This window comes from Cheilinus undulatus, linkage group 8 (assembly GCF_018320785.1).
Source record: "Cheilinus undulatus linkage group 8, ASM1832078v1, whole genome shotgun sequence".
In the NCBI taxonomy this organism is placed as follows: domain Eukaryota; kingdom Metazoa; phylum Chordata; class Actinopteri; order Labriformes; family Labridae; genus Cheilinus; species Cheilinus undulatus.
In genome coordinates, this window is record NC_054872.1 from 9,585,008 (window position 1) to 9,603,147 (window position 18,140).

General features: G+C 39.5%; 1 protein-coding gene across 4 annotated transcripts in view; it reads right to left on the bottom strand.

Annotated features, from left to right (window-relative positions):
- The window catches only part of oxr1a (oxidation resistance 1a), a 186,320-nt gene that overhangs the window by 58,936 nt on the left and 109,244 nt on the right, over positions 1–18,140 (bottom strand). For all 4 annotated transcript variants that reach the window (XM_041792777.1, XM_041792774.1, XM_041792775.1 and 1 more), the window contains one exon: positions 7,274–7,356. In XM_041792777.1, the coding sequence (XP_041648711.1) occupies positions 7,274–7,356 (83 nt within the window). The remainder of the gene's footprint in view (positions 1–7,273; positions 7,357–18,140) is intronic.

Below are 18,140 nucleotides of genomic sequence, written 5' to 3' on the forward strand. Positions count from 1 at the left end.
GAACACTGAACAAAAAGCTGCAACCTATATCATGGCCACCTGTGCCCTAAATTAAATCCAGCAAGAGCTGTGAAGAATGAGAGTCACCTGGAAACCCACATAACAAATTTCATTGTTATTATTCATTTGTATATGTGTACAGATAGCAAACACACACAATGTAAATAAACCCACTGGCCACTTTATTAGGTACACCTGTTTAATTGCTTGTTAACACAAATCAGCCAATCACATGGTGGCATCTCAATGCTTTTAGGCATGTAGACATGGTCAAAACAACTTGCTCAAGTTCAAACCAAGCATCAGAATGAGAAATAAAGGGGATGCAATTGACTTTGAACATGGCATGGCTGTAGGTGAATAAGCACAAACTGCTGATCTACTGGGATTTTCCATCTCTAGGGTTTACAGAGAATGGCCACAAAAAAGGAAACTATCTAGTAAGCAGTGTGGACAAAAATGCCTTGTTGATGTCAGAGGAGAACAGGCAGACTGGTTGGAGATGATAGAAAGGCAACAGCAACTCAAAAATAACATCTCTGAACAGACAACATGTTGAAACTTGAAGCAGATTGGCTGCAGCAGCAGAAGACCACATAGGGTGTCACTCCTGTCAGCTAAGAACAGGAAACTGAGGCTACAATTGACACAGTCTTGCCGAAATTGCACAATAGAAGACTGGAAAATAGTTTGCTGGTCTGATGAGTCTCGATTACACCTTCAACAATCATGGTAGGGTCAGAATTTGGTGTAAACAACATGAAAGCATGGACCCATCCTTCCTTGAATCAACAGTTCAAGCTGCTGGTGGTGGTGTAATGGTGTTGGGGGGGGGGGGGGGTATTTTCGTGGCACACTTTGGGCCCCTTAGTACCAACTGAGCATTGTTTAAATGCCACTGTTTATCTGAGTGTTGTTGCCCATGTCCATCCCTGACCACAGTGTACCCATCTTCTTAAGGTGACTTCCAACAGGATAACACACCATGCCGCAAAGCTCAAATCATCTCAAACCGGTTTGCTGAACATGACAGTGAGTTCACTGTACTCCAATGGCCTCCACAGTCACCAGCTCTCAATCCAATAGAGCACCTATGGGATGTGGTGGAACAGGAGATCTGCACATCAGAAGCCAATAAATTTGCAGCAACTGTGTCAATATGGACCAAAATCTCTGAGTAATGTTTCCAAGACCTTGTTGAAACCATGCCATGAAGAATTAAGGCCATTCTGAAGACAAAAGAAGGTCCAACTCAGTATCAGCAATATGTACCTAATAAAGTGGCCGGTGCATCCATACAATGATACAGGCACAGTGGTCCACCATATTAGTGAGACCCACCACTATGCCTGCACACATATTAAAACAAACCCCAATTATTGTTCATCTATTGTGAGGTAACTTACACACTATTGTCTCAAAAATACACCAGAGTGATTCCTCACCACTGTGTCTTTGTTTTTTGATGCTTTCTCAGTGGTGTCTAATTTTCACTGCTGTGTGAATGATGTTAAGACAGTGTTTGTTTCTGAGTGGAGATAAAACTGTTTGGATGTGATTGATTTTGACAGACTAATCAGAAGTTTGGTGAATGTAGTTTGAAAACTGAGTTTTGTGTTTACAGTTAAGAGAAAGAGGGGAGCAAGGTTTCAGAAATGTGTCCTAACATGTCTTGAAAGTCAGCAAACCTCCTTATGCCAACCTCACACTATCGAACTTTGATATCACTGTTACTGACACTTCCCACTGAATAAAATCAGAAGACTTTGGATAGAGGGGAGGCACAGGGGTGTGAGCACAGTCCTCTCACATTTAGAAGGTTCTTGGTTCAGATCTTTCAGTCGGCTCCGGCCTTTCTGCTGGGAATTTGCATGTTCTCCCCATGCTTATTTGGATTCTCTCGCTCCCTCTGACCCCAAAGACAGCTCCTTAGGTTAGCCTGCAACCCTGAATGCCCATCGGTGTGAAACAAAGTGTGCCTGGTGCCACTGCTCCAGCCCCTCCTCCCTTGACTCAAAAGGATAAATGATCAAAATAATGTTTGAATAGACGACAAATTTGTTGCTGCAAACTCCAATTATCTTAATAGTTTGGTGTATGATAGAAATAAAACCCAGTCCAAGCCGCTTAAAGTTTTTATTTCCACAGTTGGTAAGATGCTTCTTTAACCTCCAACCCCTTCTCTAGACCAGTGGTTATCAACCTTGGGGTTGGGACCCCCTTGGGGGAGGCACTGAGAGGGGGTCCCCAGACCCCCCCCCCCCCAAAAAAAAACTAAGAATATTTTTAAAATTACACTGTTGCTACTTTACACCAATTTCAACCCATTTTTTAAAATCAATTTTAACACATTTTTGTCATTTAACACCTATTTTTGTCAGTGTTAAACCCTTTCCACCACTTTTTTTCTGCCTGTTTTTGCCACTTGTAAACCAATTCTTGCCAGTTCAGCCTACTGCTGCCTCTGTTAAGCCATTGTTGCCACTATTAACCACTTTTTTACACCCAATTTTTCCCATTTTACCCACGTTTTAATCTGATATGCCAATTTTTGCTTGGTTAACCAATATCTGCCTATTTTCTCTTTCTTAATTAATACTTTTTACCAGTTTACATTGATTTTTCAGTTCAATTTTTTAAACCAAATTTCCACACATTTTTGCCAATTTAAAGCCATTTTGGCCACTTTTGAACTCCCCTTTACCACTATTTATTCCCATTTTTTCCACTTTAACCAATTTTTGCCACTGACTTTTTGAAATTGATACCACTTCTAACCCATACAATTTCACTACTTTTTCCACCTTTTCTTTGCAATTATTAACCCATTTCAGCCATTTTTATCCCATTTTAATTCTTTTCTCTTTTTTTTGTTCAACAAAAGGGATTTACATTTTTAAGAAGACTATTTACTACAAAATGATTAAAAAAGATATTAATTGCTTCTATAAAGGTGGTTATTTTATTAAGTTAATGATAAAATATGGTTATCACATGTTAACTTTATAATGGACCATGGTTTTGTTGACCTGCATGGGCCCCCAGTTTGGCTGGGCACCAGAAAGCTCTCCCATTTATCCCACTTATGGGTGATCTTGTATGCCTATCTTGAATGTGCATGTCTGTGTTGAACCACCTTCAGGTACAGTTGGGGTCCCCGGTCTCTGGCACTTTTATTTTGGGGCTCGCGACCTGAAAAGGTTGAGAACCCCTGCTCTAGACTGTAGACACTAAACAGTTTTCAGACTACATTAACAAAACCTCTGATTCTTAGGGCACAAACAATCTAAAGAAAACAGTACTGTTTGTTCTCAGAATTAAAACTGTATATCAGCAGTCAAAATAAAAGCCTCACTAAGCGGGGATCAGGGAAGCACAGGGAACATAGAAAATACCACGATCAGCAACATTTTAAGATGTTTGCACACAAGCAGAGCTAAAGTTCATCACGATTATGATGAAGACTATTTAGTCACAAATTCGAAGTTCTACTGTGCAGCTTTTAGGGCTGGGCAATAAATCGATTCTAATTAAATCGCAAAATGGCCTGCAGAAATGCGATTAATGCTTTACCTGGAGTGTGTGTCAAAACAACAGTTTAATTTTTTTCTTTTTTGCAGCAAAGATGTTATTCTCAACACATCATGCAAATAGTCAAGTTTCATTTCTTTCTGAAATAGTTTAGGAAAAATCCTATTTTGTTTCCTTATTTTTGCATATTTTTCTTAATCAAAATGATTGCCATGAATGACTTAGAAACAACCACTACCTTTAAAATGCTAATTCATATCAAACTTTGCAACTCAACATAATCCAAATTAGATGTATTTAGGAAGTTAGTAGTTTGATCTATCTAATACCGTGTTGAATATAATATAGAATGATTTATTGCTTGTGTTTGTCGAAAAATACATAAGATGAAAAACTTCTTAATTATCACATACTAGAGCCCCTTAGGGGATGCTTTATTTAGTCCTGCTCCTGTTGGATTTCTGACCATTCTCACCTGCTCCTGCTGTCCACTCCCGTCAGCACCAGCTACAGGTGTGTCCAATCCTACCTGCATCGTGCCCCGTTTCTGACAATCCATGTTTACTATTTAGAATAAGAGACAGTGTGTTTAATTAAAGGAATATGTTCACTTAAGAACCACCTTGACAAAGTGTCCTCCCTGAATTAAAGAAAAGTCTAGAGCACAACCATAACAGTCACACCCTCATCTTGCGTAACAGTGCCACACTTGGATAAAAGAGCAGCTGGGAGCCACAGAGAGATTTAACTCCTGGTTTAGGCTTAGTAATAGCAATGTCAAAGACCCTTATTTGCACATCAATTATCATCATCTATTTTAAAGTCATACTGAGGGAAAATTTGTTTCCTTATCTCTTGAAAGTTTCTCAAAGTTAAAAATGGCAGCACACTTCCATCAGCTCTAAAGACCGTGCTGTTATCAACCTCACCACTGGATGCTTAATGCAATAAGACCAATTTGCATCAAAAAGTGTTTTCCCCCCTTGAAGCTGCATAATGCCTCAGTGTCTCTGCACATCATTGCATATTTGCAGTGACTGACCTACAGCACAATAAGGGAAGCATTCAGCAGTGCTTTCTGATTTTTTTACAAAGTGTTCGAGCACGCACTTTATTGTGGAGCTTTAACAAAGCATCACACTGTCTGGCTTTACGGGGCAAATATCCAAACATGTTTACACAGCACCGCCAACTACAACCCACAAATAACAGCAAATAAACTGTGATTTCTAACACCAACGTGTGACACATCTCCTGCATTATTTTGCTTAATATGAGCACAGAAGTGCTTTAAAGAAGCAGGTGTGTCATCACATCCAGGTGTGCCAAATACGTTTCCTGTGGGCGTGTTTCAACTGAGTCCAGTTGATTTACAGCTCTGTCACTTTCTCTTTCAATTATAAAAATCAGACTAATGTTCCTGCTGTATTTTTCCATTAGTGTGTGTGTTTGAGAGCAAAGGCCATCTCCTCTCGGCATTTTGGCGGAGAGAGTGCATTATTTACACAGGGGATGCGTTGCAATGGGGGATGGGAACGGTGAGGGCAAACTCAAGCAAAAGGCGCAACAAATCTGGATTTTGTAGAAAATCTGTACATATTTATGATTTTGTTATGGCACCAGTTTAGAAACCCATATGGGGTCTACATGGACATGCTGGCTGGGCTGTTTAAGGAAGTTTGAAAAACTGCAAGTCAAACTTTTTATCATCTTGATATTTTTTCTTTTTTTTTAAAAGGTTTATTTTTGCACATTTTTGTGCCTTTATTAAATAGAGGAGGATAGTGGATAGAGTCGGAAACAGGGACGAGAGTGGGGGAGAGACATGCGGTAGAGGGCCTCAGGCCGGATTCAAACCCGAGCCGTCCACGTATATGGGGCGCGCCTTAACCACTCGGCCACCTGCGCCCCATCATCTCGATATCTGGATGAAATAACACAAATCTAATGTGATGTCGTTGGTTATGGAAAGGATAAATACTTCATTTGATAGCAAATCATAAGAAGCTGACTTAAAAATGTGAGCTTGTTATAAAGTCAGCATCTTCAAGTTCAATGTTATTCTAAATATATTTAGCAGAAAAAATCCCAATGTTACTAAACTAACTATCTCATTCAACTTCAATGTGATTCAATCTTCTATAAGTTCTACATTCTAAACTCATTTTCCTGTGCGGGGATTAATTTCAGCTTTTAAAAATGGTTTGGGTTGACCAATAAAATAATCTGTAATTTTCTTACAACCTGTCTGATAATCTTAATGGTCTAGTTTTTGCACAATGTGACTTCTTTTTAGTCATGCAACCCTGTCACAAGATGAGTTACACTTACTTCCCTTGGACAAGGCAATGTTTTCCTAACCCCATGGTGCAATAATTTCCTGAACTGAGGAAATAAGAATAGGTCTGAATGTTTCTCTTTTTTAAAGCTGCAAAAAAACACATAAATCATATTAAACTGTGATTTTCACAGCAATCTGAAAAACCCAGTGGATAGCCTACTTAAAATAGGGGAAATAAAGATGATATGTTCCTTTTGGTATTTATGATAGTGTGCCTTGACATGAATATTTGCAGATTGCAAAAGCTTTATTTGGTCTGACTAACCTTATCTTCAGTAAAGTCAGTTGTTGCTCTTTGGTAAACAAAGCCAGATCGAGATAAACATGGGCCTGGTTAATCAGCATGTCTCAGATGACACCATTTAAAGGTGTATTTTGCACTGTGTTGCTAGAGTTGTAGAGAGCAGGTTGTTCTCTGTGAAACCTACGCCAGCTTCTGAAGAACAGAGCAACAGCTGGAGACAACTGACGGCAGAACAATAAATCAAAAAAAGGGAAGATACAAGTGTAGTGTGGAAGAAATGACTGGGAAGGTCAGCGAGAAGCCAGAGGCCTTGCTCTCCCTACACTCACATTATTTTCCTTTTCCCTTCTTCTTTTTGCGTCTTTCATTCTTTTCAGCAGACAAGGAGATAGAGGGAGCTCAGCGACTGCAATCCTGTTCCTTAATGTTGCCAGGGAGAGAGGCGATGTGAAGCAGTCTGGCTGCATCTGGATTTGAGGGTCATTTCAAGAACACAACCAGGCAAAGCAGAGACGAGCTCCATTTTCAGCTCACACTAGGGAACCAGAGCCCTGTCCCTCCCCCCCTTGCCATCCCTCTCTTGCTCTCTCGATCGCCTCATTCCCCCTCCCTTTCTCCTACACAGAAGCTAAATCAATAGAAATGACAATGCAGTTGGAAGGTCATTCATTTGTGAGCACAGCAATCTCTGTGGTGGAATGCTCCTTATTAAGGCAAAGAAAATGACTGGATTAACATAAACAATCCTGTCCCAGCCTGAGGAGGGATATGTATAGATCTCGCACATTTCTTCTCTCAAAACATGCAAAATAAGGCTGTGTTTGTATACAGGGAGGCTCTGACAGAGGATGCACTGTTTCCATAAGCTATACATCAGCTGCCCTGGATGCATGTGTGCACTGGAAACGCATCTTCCCTCACCAATGACCTACCAAGTATGATCGGACACGGTGCCTCACTGCAAACAGATCAGCTACAGCTGGAATATTACATGAGCTTGACATGGATACAGAAACCAACAGTATCAGACACACACACACACACACACACTCACAGACACACACACACAGAGGCAGCAGCAGCATGCTGGAGAATCGCGTCTCCAAGAATGTACATCATCAAACCAGATTGAGCAGAGCTACTTGTCCGTTACTCACAGAATACTCAATAGTCCCTTTGGGTCTCTGGAATGACATGCGCCTCCCATCCTTCTTCTCTGGAGTCTTCTTCTGGCCGGTATCTGAAAGCAAGCGAGGCAAGGTACGCATTACATTCATGTTCCTCTCTCCCCAGCTTGTCACAAGCTGCTGTTTCCCAGCCCTGTGGGTAGACAGCTCATTCGTCAACAGTGTGGGAGCCAGCCAGCCAGCCAGCAATATGAGCTGTGAGCGTCAGACCAATTTCTCTTTTTTTCCTCTCTCTCTCTATTCCTCACTCAGCTTCTTCCCTCCTGCATTCTTCCTCCCTCTACCACACCGTCCTGTCTCTCTCTTGCGCGCGCGCTCTCTCCTTTTCTCGCGCTCTCTCTCTCTCTTGTCGCTTACATATTGCCAGTTCAAGGCAGGATATTTACGCCCTTGTCATGTCTCATCTGCAATGTGTAGCGCACGGAGGCAGAATGCTGGGGTGAAGTCATTCTGCCCCTGATCCGCCATTGGAGGTAGTAACAGGGACGTAACAGGAGGGAGACGGTGGCAATGTGTAATGTCGGAACCGGCAGGGTGGAACAGCATTGGACGTGTGTGCATGCCTGACTGTGTTTACACGTCTTGCCTCTTGCACTTCCGCAACGTCAGAACACATTGTGGAACCACACGCTAGGGCACCAATATTAAGCTGTAGAGGATGCAACGTGTTAACACAATGGAGTAACAATAGCAGAACTTTCTTATGGCTCTGTTGTAGAAACCCTTACTGTCAAACGCTTCTCTGACTCTCACACTTCTTCCTCCTTATCCCAAATATCAAACACAATAGCAGATGTGAAAACCAGACCACCTAGCCTTCTAAAATTCCACCAGGATTCTGCTTCTCCTAGGAAGCAGTGGATGCTGCACAGGCAGGAGGATGGAGCTAGCAATTCCATCCTAGAGCAGCAGTTTCCAGTACAGCCTCCCTTTCTCATATCTAAGAAAAACTAAGCCCCCTATAGACCCCGGTGTAAAAAGTACACATCAATTTAAACTGCTTTCACTGACATAGTCCCAACATACCTTGCTGACACCTGTTTTTGAGAAAAGGTCTATGAATAAACTATTGATTATTACAACAGCATATCAGGACCACTCTTGAAAAAAATAACAGCAATAAAGAGGTGTTTATTTAAAAAAAACAACCAAAAAAACAAAAAATTCCCAAGTTTAAAAAGCTATTAATTTATGAGAAAATGAAAAGATATTTTTCACTTTAACAGTCTTAAATGTGTGTGAACTAAAACTCTTCTTTAGAGGTTATAAGGTTAAAAAGTCAAAAATCAAACCAATGTTTTCAATTTGGTTTCTTGTTAATTTTTGCCGTTACAACGTTGTAAATATATGAAATTAAAAAATTTGAATTTTTTATTTTCTAAAGTCAAAATTCAGGACTTTATAAATCTAGAAACGCCAAGTTTGTTCTAGTAAATTTTAATTTTTTAACTCTGAAATCTGATTTTGTTTCCTTTTAAATATACAACTTTAATCTATAAAATGTACTTTAAGGGTGGCTCTTATTCCACTTGGTACATTATTTTTCAAATCATTGTTTATATATATATATATATATATATATATGTAAACTGTATATTTTACCACGTTTTATAAAACTACATGCATAAACTAGTAAAATGTGAAATAAAAACATGGTCATTTGGTAAGATTTACGCTCTGGTCAAAGTAATGTTAAAAAATCATTAAAATGTAAGTCTGCACATGACTATTCTTGACTGTGCATGGCTGTGTTGACTCTATGCTTCAACAATAGTCGAGTACAGTGGGGGTCCTCACTCTCCACCACCTTTATTCTGGAGGTCGTGGGCTGAAAAGTTTCACAACCCCTGTCCAAGAAGAACCTAGCATTAGTAACTGGTAGCAATATTTTCTACTGTTGCTGTTGATTGACGTTCTCTCTGGTTATTGCTTTTGTATATTATATTATTTGCACACACTTGCTACAAACTATTCTGTTTGTAGATGAGGCAAAACAGTAGCTCAAAAACAAAATGCTGATGTACTGGTTTAGATTATTCTGCTTCTTTAGAGAAAGAGAGAAAGACAGAGAGCCGGTGCAGTATAAAAAACTTGCACTGCTTTCAGCAGTTAGGTCAGCTTGAGGTCGATTCATGCTCTCACTTTGATTTCATCCCCCAAGAGTGTGAATAAAAAACAGAGACCCACCTTTTGAAGTGGTCTCAGAAGGGTTCTTTTATTCACACCAGGACTGATGAATGGCACAAACTTGGCAAACTGACTCAAATTTAACTGAACACAACAGGTGTGAAATTCCCTTAGTCTAGTAGTTTCCAACCTGGGGTCTGGGCACCCCTAGGGGGCGCCAAAAATCTCAGTTTTTTTTTTTTTTTTTGACTCTACTATTTAACATGGAAATCACAGAAATTGAATGAATTTGACTAAAATGCTTTTGTGTTTTGTGTTGTTTTTTAGAAAGAGGACCGTATATCTGGGGAATATGTTCCGGGGAACACTAAAGCGTGGCACAACTTGTGCCTCAGTTCACAAACACTCACCCCGCCACATCCTAAACAATACAAACATGTCTAAATAGCTGCGTGAAACACCAGCAAACATCACGTAGCTCAACACGGGGCAGTAGGCTATTCTCAGTTAAAACAATTATAATTTTTCCAGTTGGCTCCTCGGGGGGCTTAGCTTTTCTTAGACATAGGCTTAGATTTAACGATTTTTCCTTTGGCGGCCCTGAGGAAAAAAGGTTGGGAACCACTGCTATTTTCCAAGAATTTAGTTCAAGTAAGAGAATACAGTGGGGGGACATAGATGGCCTAATGCTTAGGTGTCAGCCAATGTACAGAGTTGACCTTGGTCCAAGTCCAGTCTGTGGTTTTAGTGCTGCTCGATTTGGGAATGAAGTTTGTGATTATACTGGACAATATTATGATTGTAATTATGATATGATACATAAATGTTATCATGAGTCTAAAGCTGGGCACACACTACAGGACTTTCACAGTCTGCAGATTTTGAGAAGACAAGGAGTACACACTAATAGACTGGTTTCAGCAGATTTTTGTACGACGACTGAAAGACTGGGAATAACACTTAACAACTGAGCCTGATGAGGATCATAGACTACAGGATTGCCAAACCAACTGATGCCAAATGAACGCATCAAACTCTCATGCAAACGCTTGCAAGGGTGGCAGTTTAAAGAGTAAACAAACATACCAGTTGGTGGTGGTAATGCATCAATTTGTTGTTTGCCAACCACCAAAAAAACTTTAAGAAAAAGAGGAGGCGCAGGAGAAGGAGGAAGAAAAAATAGGTTTGGGTCAAGTCATCTTCTGATGCTATTTCCTGTGCCCCACCCTCTCATTTTCATCTGCTGTTGGCAACACGTGTTCGGAGTTGGGCCGGTAATCAGTTCACACAACCCGATTTTGTCCAGATTCGGCTCAAAACATTCAAACATGTTTGACTGTCTGCCAGTGGGGTTGTGTGTCCCCTCACACACTAACAGATTTTTGTGCAAACTAGCCATGCTGACTGTCCCCAACTGGTGCAGACTTTTCCCAACTGGGAATCATGGGTAAAATCTGGCAAAAAATCTTGTAGCATGTCCTCAGTTTAAAGGTACTTCTATAATGTGCATATGCAGTGGCACTATTCTTAAAGCTCTTTCTGCTGGCACTTTTTTAACCCTCTCAAGTACAACTTAATACCAAAATAATTGCAGCCTTTGATTTGGTTATGTAACTGCGCAGTCTAACGTTTTTTGTACAGCACTGCGTGGCTCTTTGCCCCTATGTCATTCCCCACTCTCTCAACCCTATTTCACTCTCAATGTACTGTCTTTTCAGTTACAAAGCCATAAATCAGAACCATAAATCTTAAAAAAGAGGGCTAGAACACAGATCGAAGGTAGAGAAGAATGATAGGACGAGAGATCACAGAAACTGGGAGGGGACTGGTGAAGCTCTAGAACACGGGATCAATCTGGTACTTGACTGAAGGCAAAGCACAAAAAGAGAGGGCTAATCAGATTAGACTATGATGTTCCAAGTTTTGCTCATCAGATGAAGATTTATGTAGGATATGTACCTAAGCAGTGCTTTAGATTGTTCCCTTAAATGCCTTTATTCTATACGTTACTAAATGACTAATGACAGCCATTATACATGTCTTTCCATCAGGCAGCTCGGAGAGCTCAAAACATGAGTCATGCAACAGTGTTGCTATTTCAGAGGGTTAGGACTGATAGAAAATGAGAAGGGAGGGGAGACAGGAGTTGAGTCGTCTCCTAATGATGACACTCTTATCTGGAAGATGTGTTTTTATCTTATTGGCCTATGCAAAGACTGATGTGTTGAGTTTTTTTTTAAATCAGTTAGCAGAAATGTTTCCTCCAACTGAGTGGTCATAATGTGACTACTGTCAATATCTGTCAAGATGGCTCCTGATGAGGTAAAGAAAAAAAAGCTTACAACAGTGGCAGCTGTTGTTGAACACAGCATGGCGCTATAGCATTAGCATTTAAAGTCACATGACAACCACTGGAAAACTTACACGTAACTTCAGACCCTTAGAAACCACACAGGGACACTACTCTGACCTTAAAGTCAGCGCTTAGCCTTAGTGATGCTTACACACTGCTGTCTACAGTTGTAGATAAAGGCTGCCAGGATGGGAATCTACAAACGTATGGACAGTTTTAAGTTTTTTCAATGTTTTTAGGCCAGTGATGCTGCTTTTTGGGAAGTGAAGGGCAACAAATTCTTCATCCGTAAAGTACAAGTGAGAGCTGATTAGCTAAAAGCAGCAAGTTCACATTATGCTACCATAGTATGGTCACTGTTAGCTGTCAATCAGTGTCTGGAGCTGTAATGCTACTTAAAGACAGTCATATTTAGATCTAGTTAACACAACATTTCATGGCAGAAGTTTACTCGTTGCTACTGTCTGTGCAAGGGCAGCTGTCATCCTGACAGACACTGGGGACAAGGGCTTCAAACAAGCTAAAATTCAATTAAAATAAAATAGAACTGGGCAATTGTTTTAAGAGAAGTGTGTTAATTAGGAGTGTAATGACCCATCCATTCTATCAAAGCACTGATTGGTTGATTAATAATCCAATTAGACTGACAGAAAGTCAAAAAAATCGATAGGCATTTAAACTTCAAGCAGCTCTTTTATTTTGAAATCCCCCACACACCTATTGACAGCATCCTCAACAAGCTAGCTGTAGCGGCAGTTGCTTAAAAAAATGAGGCTGCTCATCCCAACAGCATCCCTTGAAATAAAACCTTGTCCTAACTTCTCCATAGATTGACATCAAGATTGCAATAAATCAAAAGTAATGCAAATTCATCATTATAAAATATGCCACATATTTAACCTCATTTAAATCTCATAATGTATAAATAAACTACTTATGAACTATCTGCCACATTAATAAGCCCCTATGTTAAGTATAAAAGGCTGCTATAGAGCAGAAATATCTTTTCAAGTCCAAAAAAATGATCTAAAAAGGGAAAAATAGGCTGAAAATTTGATCATAATTAAGAAAGGTTGCAGAAAAGCTTGCTGTTATAAAATCAACATTTTTAATACAAATGTATAGTGTGTTCCTGTTGAAAGGTGACATCAGCATTTAAAAATGTTACTGTAGTGAAATGCAGGTCTTTATTCTATTAAGAGATGTTTTGGTAACTACAGAGGCCTGTCAGTAATTAAATTGCAGAAACTGCTTTTTTCTGTAACTGTGTGAAAGTTGTGCATAAAATCGCCCATTATCGGACTCCAACGTCAAATCGAAATCGTATCGTGGCAGATTTTGTGATATTGGAAAATATCGTATTGTCCAAAATATCGACATTGTATCATAGTGTGATGAAACTGGTGATTTACACACCTAATGTTCATTGATGCATGCATGGGTAAGTGTCAATTTACCGAACTCAAACACTCCAAGTTTCACCTCTCTGTGGTGAAATGCCTCACTTCATATTCTTTATTGCTTTAATTAATATACTCATCCTACAAATAATTTAATCTATCCACCATATTCAAATGCTGCAAAAAATAATCTTGTCACTGTAACTAACATGCTGTAAGAACGCTCACTGTGGTAAAATACCTCACCTCATATGTATACTTCTGCTAACAAATTAACCATCTTAAATCATCTAATTAACCTCATGTGAATCTGCTCATATTCTTGCACATTCATACTCTGATCATGTCTAGGCAGCATCCTTGCCCCCCTAGCACACCTTGAAACCATACCATCATACCATCATGCACACTGACTTGTATATACAAGAGGGAAAAAACCTAACAGGAGCTTGTACATATTCAAATCTTAATTTCTATACTTTTCAGTTTATCTATTTTTTGTATTTCATGTTTAATTCCTGTACATTGACAGCAAAGCTAACTAGAGTAGGAATGGGGATCGAAACCCAGGTCCATAAGGACCCGGTTCTGTGTTTTTGAAATACCTGAAAATCAGTAACATTTTGGCTTATCGATACTGCTATTGAATCTCTCAGGCTCTGTGATGTAACGTCATTTAAGATACAACTGGTGTAAAAAAAAATACATCAGTTCTTACAAGGGGAACATTATATTGTACATCACAATAGACCAGAGTGTGGTACCTTCAACTGGCGGCTTGAGGAAAAGACGCTGCCTGCGAGTCGCATGCAAACATATCCGCCTGCGTTGGGAGTAACAGGCTCTAATATCCCTTTCTTTAGCTGCTTCAGAACAGTTTTCTTCTTCAGCTGCTCAGATAAATGCTGAAAAGTGCTCCAAAACTTTATATAGTATTAATCCAGTGTAGAAATCTACGGTGGAATCAGCAGAATTAAAGTTAATTAGCAAACTTAAGAGCTGAAAGACAGAAAATATGATGCGTTTAGGTAACCTCAGTTAGATGACTGTATTCTATATGTTGCGATGTGTTCAAATGTCACTTAAAAATGTGAAATTTTAGTTTTGGATGAGAAACCTTAATAAATACATTTGTAAATATGAAGAATGTGCTCATATTTGAGGGATATAAAATAGATGTTACAGACTGAATTATAGCTTTTTAACTCAAGTACTACTCAGCTAAGACCACTCAAATGTAAATATTTGTCTCCATTTTGTTTTCCACCAAACTATAGAAAAATATCGATAGTGGTATCGATGAGGATCCGGATCAATAAGGAGTATCGATAATGGTATCAATATCAATAAATATTAACTATCACCATCCCTAAACTTGAGTCAACTTCCTTGTTGCATACTTGGCCAATAAAGCTGACTGATACGAGTGTGTGTTTGGGTGTGTGAGAGAAAGAAAAGGTGCTGCGGTAGGATTATTTCCCACTGCTGTGTGCACGACATGCACAAATGTGTGAATGTGCAGCACCGCACTTGTAATTAAGACACTGATTGCGCAGCCAAAAAACATTAAGCACCTTAAATGAGAGTAAGAGGATGTACGTAGGTCCATACATTGTGTTTAATCATGGGTCTGGTCTTAGCCTATCATTCACAAGTCCAGGTGGATCTGGATTTAAATGGGTATAATTGCAGGTAATGAGTCTGCTTTCAGTTCTGAGCACTTTGGGTGTGGGTGGATGCCGGTTTGCAAAACTGGACCTGTGCAGGACTCTGGTCAACAACATCAAGTTTGTGCAGGTCACAAAGATTCTTAAATGAAATCATAACAATCCTTGGATAAAGAGCTGTATTAAGAGAACACAGTGGCAGCTTAAACTATGAGCATTTACCATATCAATTTATCACCATCCAAATAAAAACCTTAGAAGCATCTCTACTTTGTGTTTGACTCTACAGCTTCCTATTATGAAATCCACAGTTTCTCTCTAATGGCAGATCAAGCCAGTGCAGCAACACCAAAAAGCACGGGTGTAAGGCAGCTCAATAAGCAGCAGAACTGCACAGACAGAGATTTTTGTCAATTATTTTAATAGCAAAACTGACTGAGCACAATCAGGGTTTAATTTGATATCAAACTAATAAAAACTGGATGAGAGGAGAAAGGAAATCTAACAGTGAGCTACTAAGAGCACAGAAAAAATGAAAAGAAAAAATGCATGCATAAGGTGCTGCAGGGTTGTTTGCACATGGTGGGCCACCAATTGGTCTAAAATTATACCCTACGATGGATGGTGGCACAAGAAATAGGCATTTTATTCACACTGCAGACACAGAGCAGCATTCAGCCCTGAGGCATAGTCAGCAACAAAGGCTGTGGTTTTATCCCACTTCACAGGAAACCAGGATCATCTGTTGTCTCCAAATAAGCCATGCTTCTATAAAAGGAAGCGTTATGTCCACATATCACAGCCTGTTGGTTTAAAATGATTCATTCTACACCAGTTTAGTTTAGCAATTTTGATTATCAGCTGTCAACTTGGAGTTTTCCTTCTGAAAGATGGCTTTTTTTGCAACCATAGTATCATGAATTCTGGAGGCCTAAAACAAATACTAAAGTGGACACACTTAAGATGAGGAGACTTGAGCTAAGCTATGATGGAACAGGCCTGTGGCTTATATAAATGCAGATAAGGGAACTAAGTTATCCTAATTATTGACCTATCTATTTCAAAGGTAAAACCGTCGACATGGCTTATTTTACTGTTGTCGTTTGCTATTAGGAATATTTATCTTGGCTCATTAATGGGCTGAGTTACAATTAAAGTGGGTCAGCTGTGAGAGCTGCTCTGTGACTCACTCAGACACTAAAAGGAGCTGCTGTGTGTCAGAAGAAAGAAAGCCTGTTTCTCGCAAACCTGGGATGTAAACAGTCATGAGAGGTCATCCCTACCCATGCAGCCTGGTAAGGAATGTGTAACAAAGGCAATTTTGAGTCATGACCATCCCAAGTAGCTCCAGGCAGACAGAAGCACAGCTTAGATAAGTGCTTTGTTTTGCTCATTTTTGGTGTTTATTTCATTGCAAAGAAAACTGTAATGAGTGACAGAATTCTGAAATAAAATAATGGGATTTTAAAGAAATTACGATTATTAAAGAGGTCTGTTATTAAGAGAAGAGGTGAAAAGTGATTATTTATAGAAGTGCAAAGTTAACATCTGTCATGTTAACAGTTTTCTTTAGGGATGCACTGATACCACAATTTTCCAGACTAAGTATGAGTACTTACATTTGAGTACTCACCAATACCAAGTACAAATAGCTCCTTATCATACCAGAAAATTAACATAAAAAACTGTTTTGTCTACACAGGTGTTCCTCATCCGTCTTCTTGAGAGTTTATCAGTGCATGCTTTGTAGTCTGCACTACTTTTATCATCCTCACTTTTGTCAAAATATCCTCAAACTGCAGAGAGGCTCCAGATTTACTCACATACCGAGTACAGTATCTGATGTGTTTTATGAGTACGAGTACTTAGGCTTGGTACTGGCACCAACACCCATACTGATATCGTTATCTGCGAATCTCCAGTTTTCTTTTTGTCTCAACATTAATTCTCGATTGTACTTAATAAGGAAAACTCAAAAGTGAGGATTAATCAAGCGGCAACCTCTGGTCCTGAAAAATGAAGCCAGTGCGGAAGTGTAAAAAATTTGCAATACGGTGAGTGTCCACTTAAGGCTGGCTGCAGCAACACGGGAAGTCTTGTACACAACAAATGCTAAAAGATGGATTTTTTTTCACACTAGAAACAAACTGGTTTACAGCCTGGTTCAAAATAGGAAACTTGTCTCATTAGCTAATGTCTTCATGCCTGTACACTCTACTGTGCTGCACGCTGCACCTTAATTCTGTGTGGTTTCTAAAGTTTTTTTCTGTTACTTTTTATTCCTTTACTAAAAAACATATCAGTGTCAGAGCTAAAGTGTTCAGCATTTATGCATGATTTAAATGGTATTGGTTGTAAATAGGAAGGTTTTGTTAACAGTTTGGCTAAGCAGTATGTAATAATAGATTTGAGTTCAGAAAAAAACTTTCTTTGTTATAAAACATCTTCAATTTGAAAGATCGGCTTAATATAATGGCATGCCATATCAAAAAGTATTTACGAAAATGAGAAATCTGATTAAATCTATTAGGATAGATGTTTGTAAGCCAATCCATATTTGAAATTCTTTCTGAATATAGGTAGCTATGATTATGCTGGAAATTGTGTTTGGGATTTCAGTGCTTCCTCCATGTAACAAGGGCACCTTGTCCTATCGCTCAACCCTAGCCAAACCCCTCCTCACCCCATCTCCACCTTGATCTTTATACTGTCAGAAAATACCAAAACAGAATCAACAAGGGAAAACCCTTGCGTAAGTATGTGTACTAGGAATGTGCCTGACTTTGTGAGGATGTGGACACAACTAACTTTGTTCACAGGGACCAGATGGCTCGCAGCACTGACTAGGGCTATTCCCATAGCACCCTTGAATAAACTTTTCTTGGACGGTTAAGTAGTGTGATACCCTGACAGTTGGAGCACACCCTCTGTTCTTCCTTTTTTTTAAGAATGGGAACCATCACCACTGCCTGTAACTTCATCAGCACTGTCCATTACCTCCACCTGTCACTGAAGAGGCATGTCTTCCGAGACAGCTGCACAATGTCAATACCTTTAGGATTCTCAGGGCTACCGTGTCTAGACCTTTCCCCCTACTACTGAGGGGCTTCTGTCACAGGTCCACACTGTTAAAAAACAAATGCTTTGTTAGAAACACAGGAAAAGCCAAACAGATATAATGATGAAAATTAAACTAAAAGTCTTCTTGTAGTCTTTTGCAAAGGCATGGTAACCCCCAGGTTAGCTTCTCTCCCCACTTTCTTTTCTACTGGTACAAATGATTGCATCCC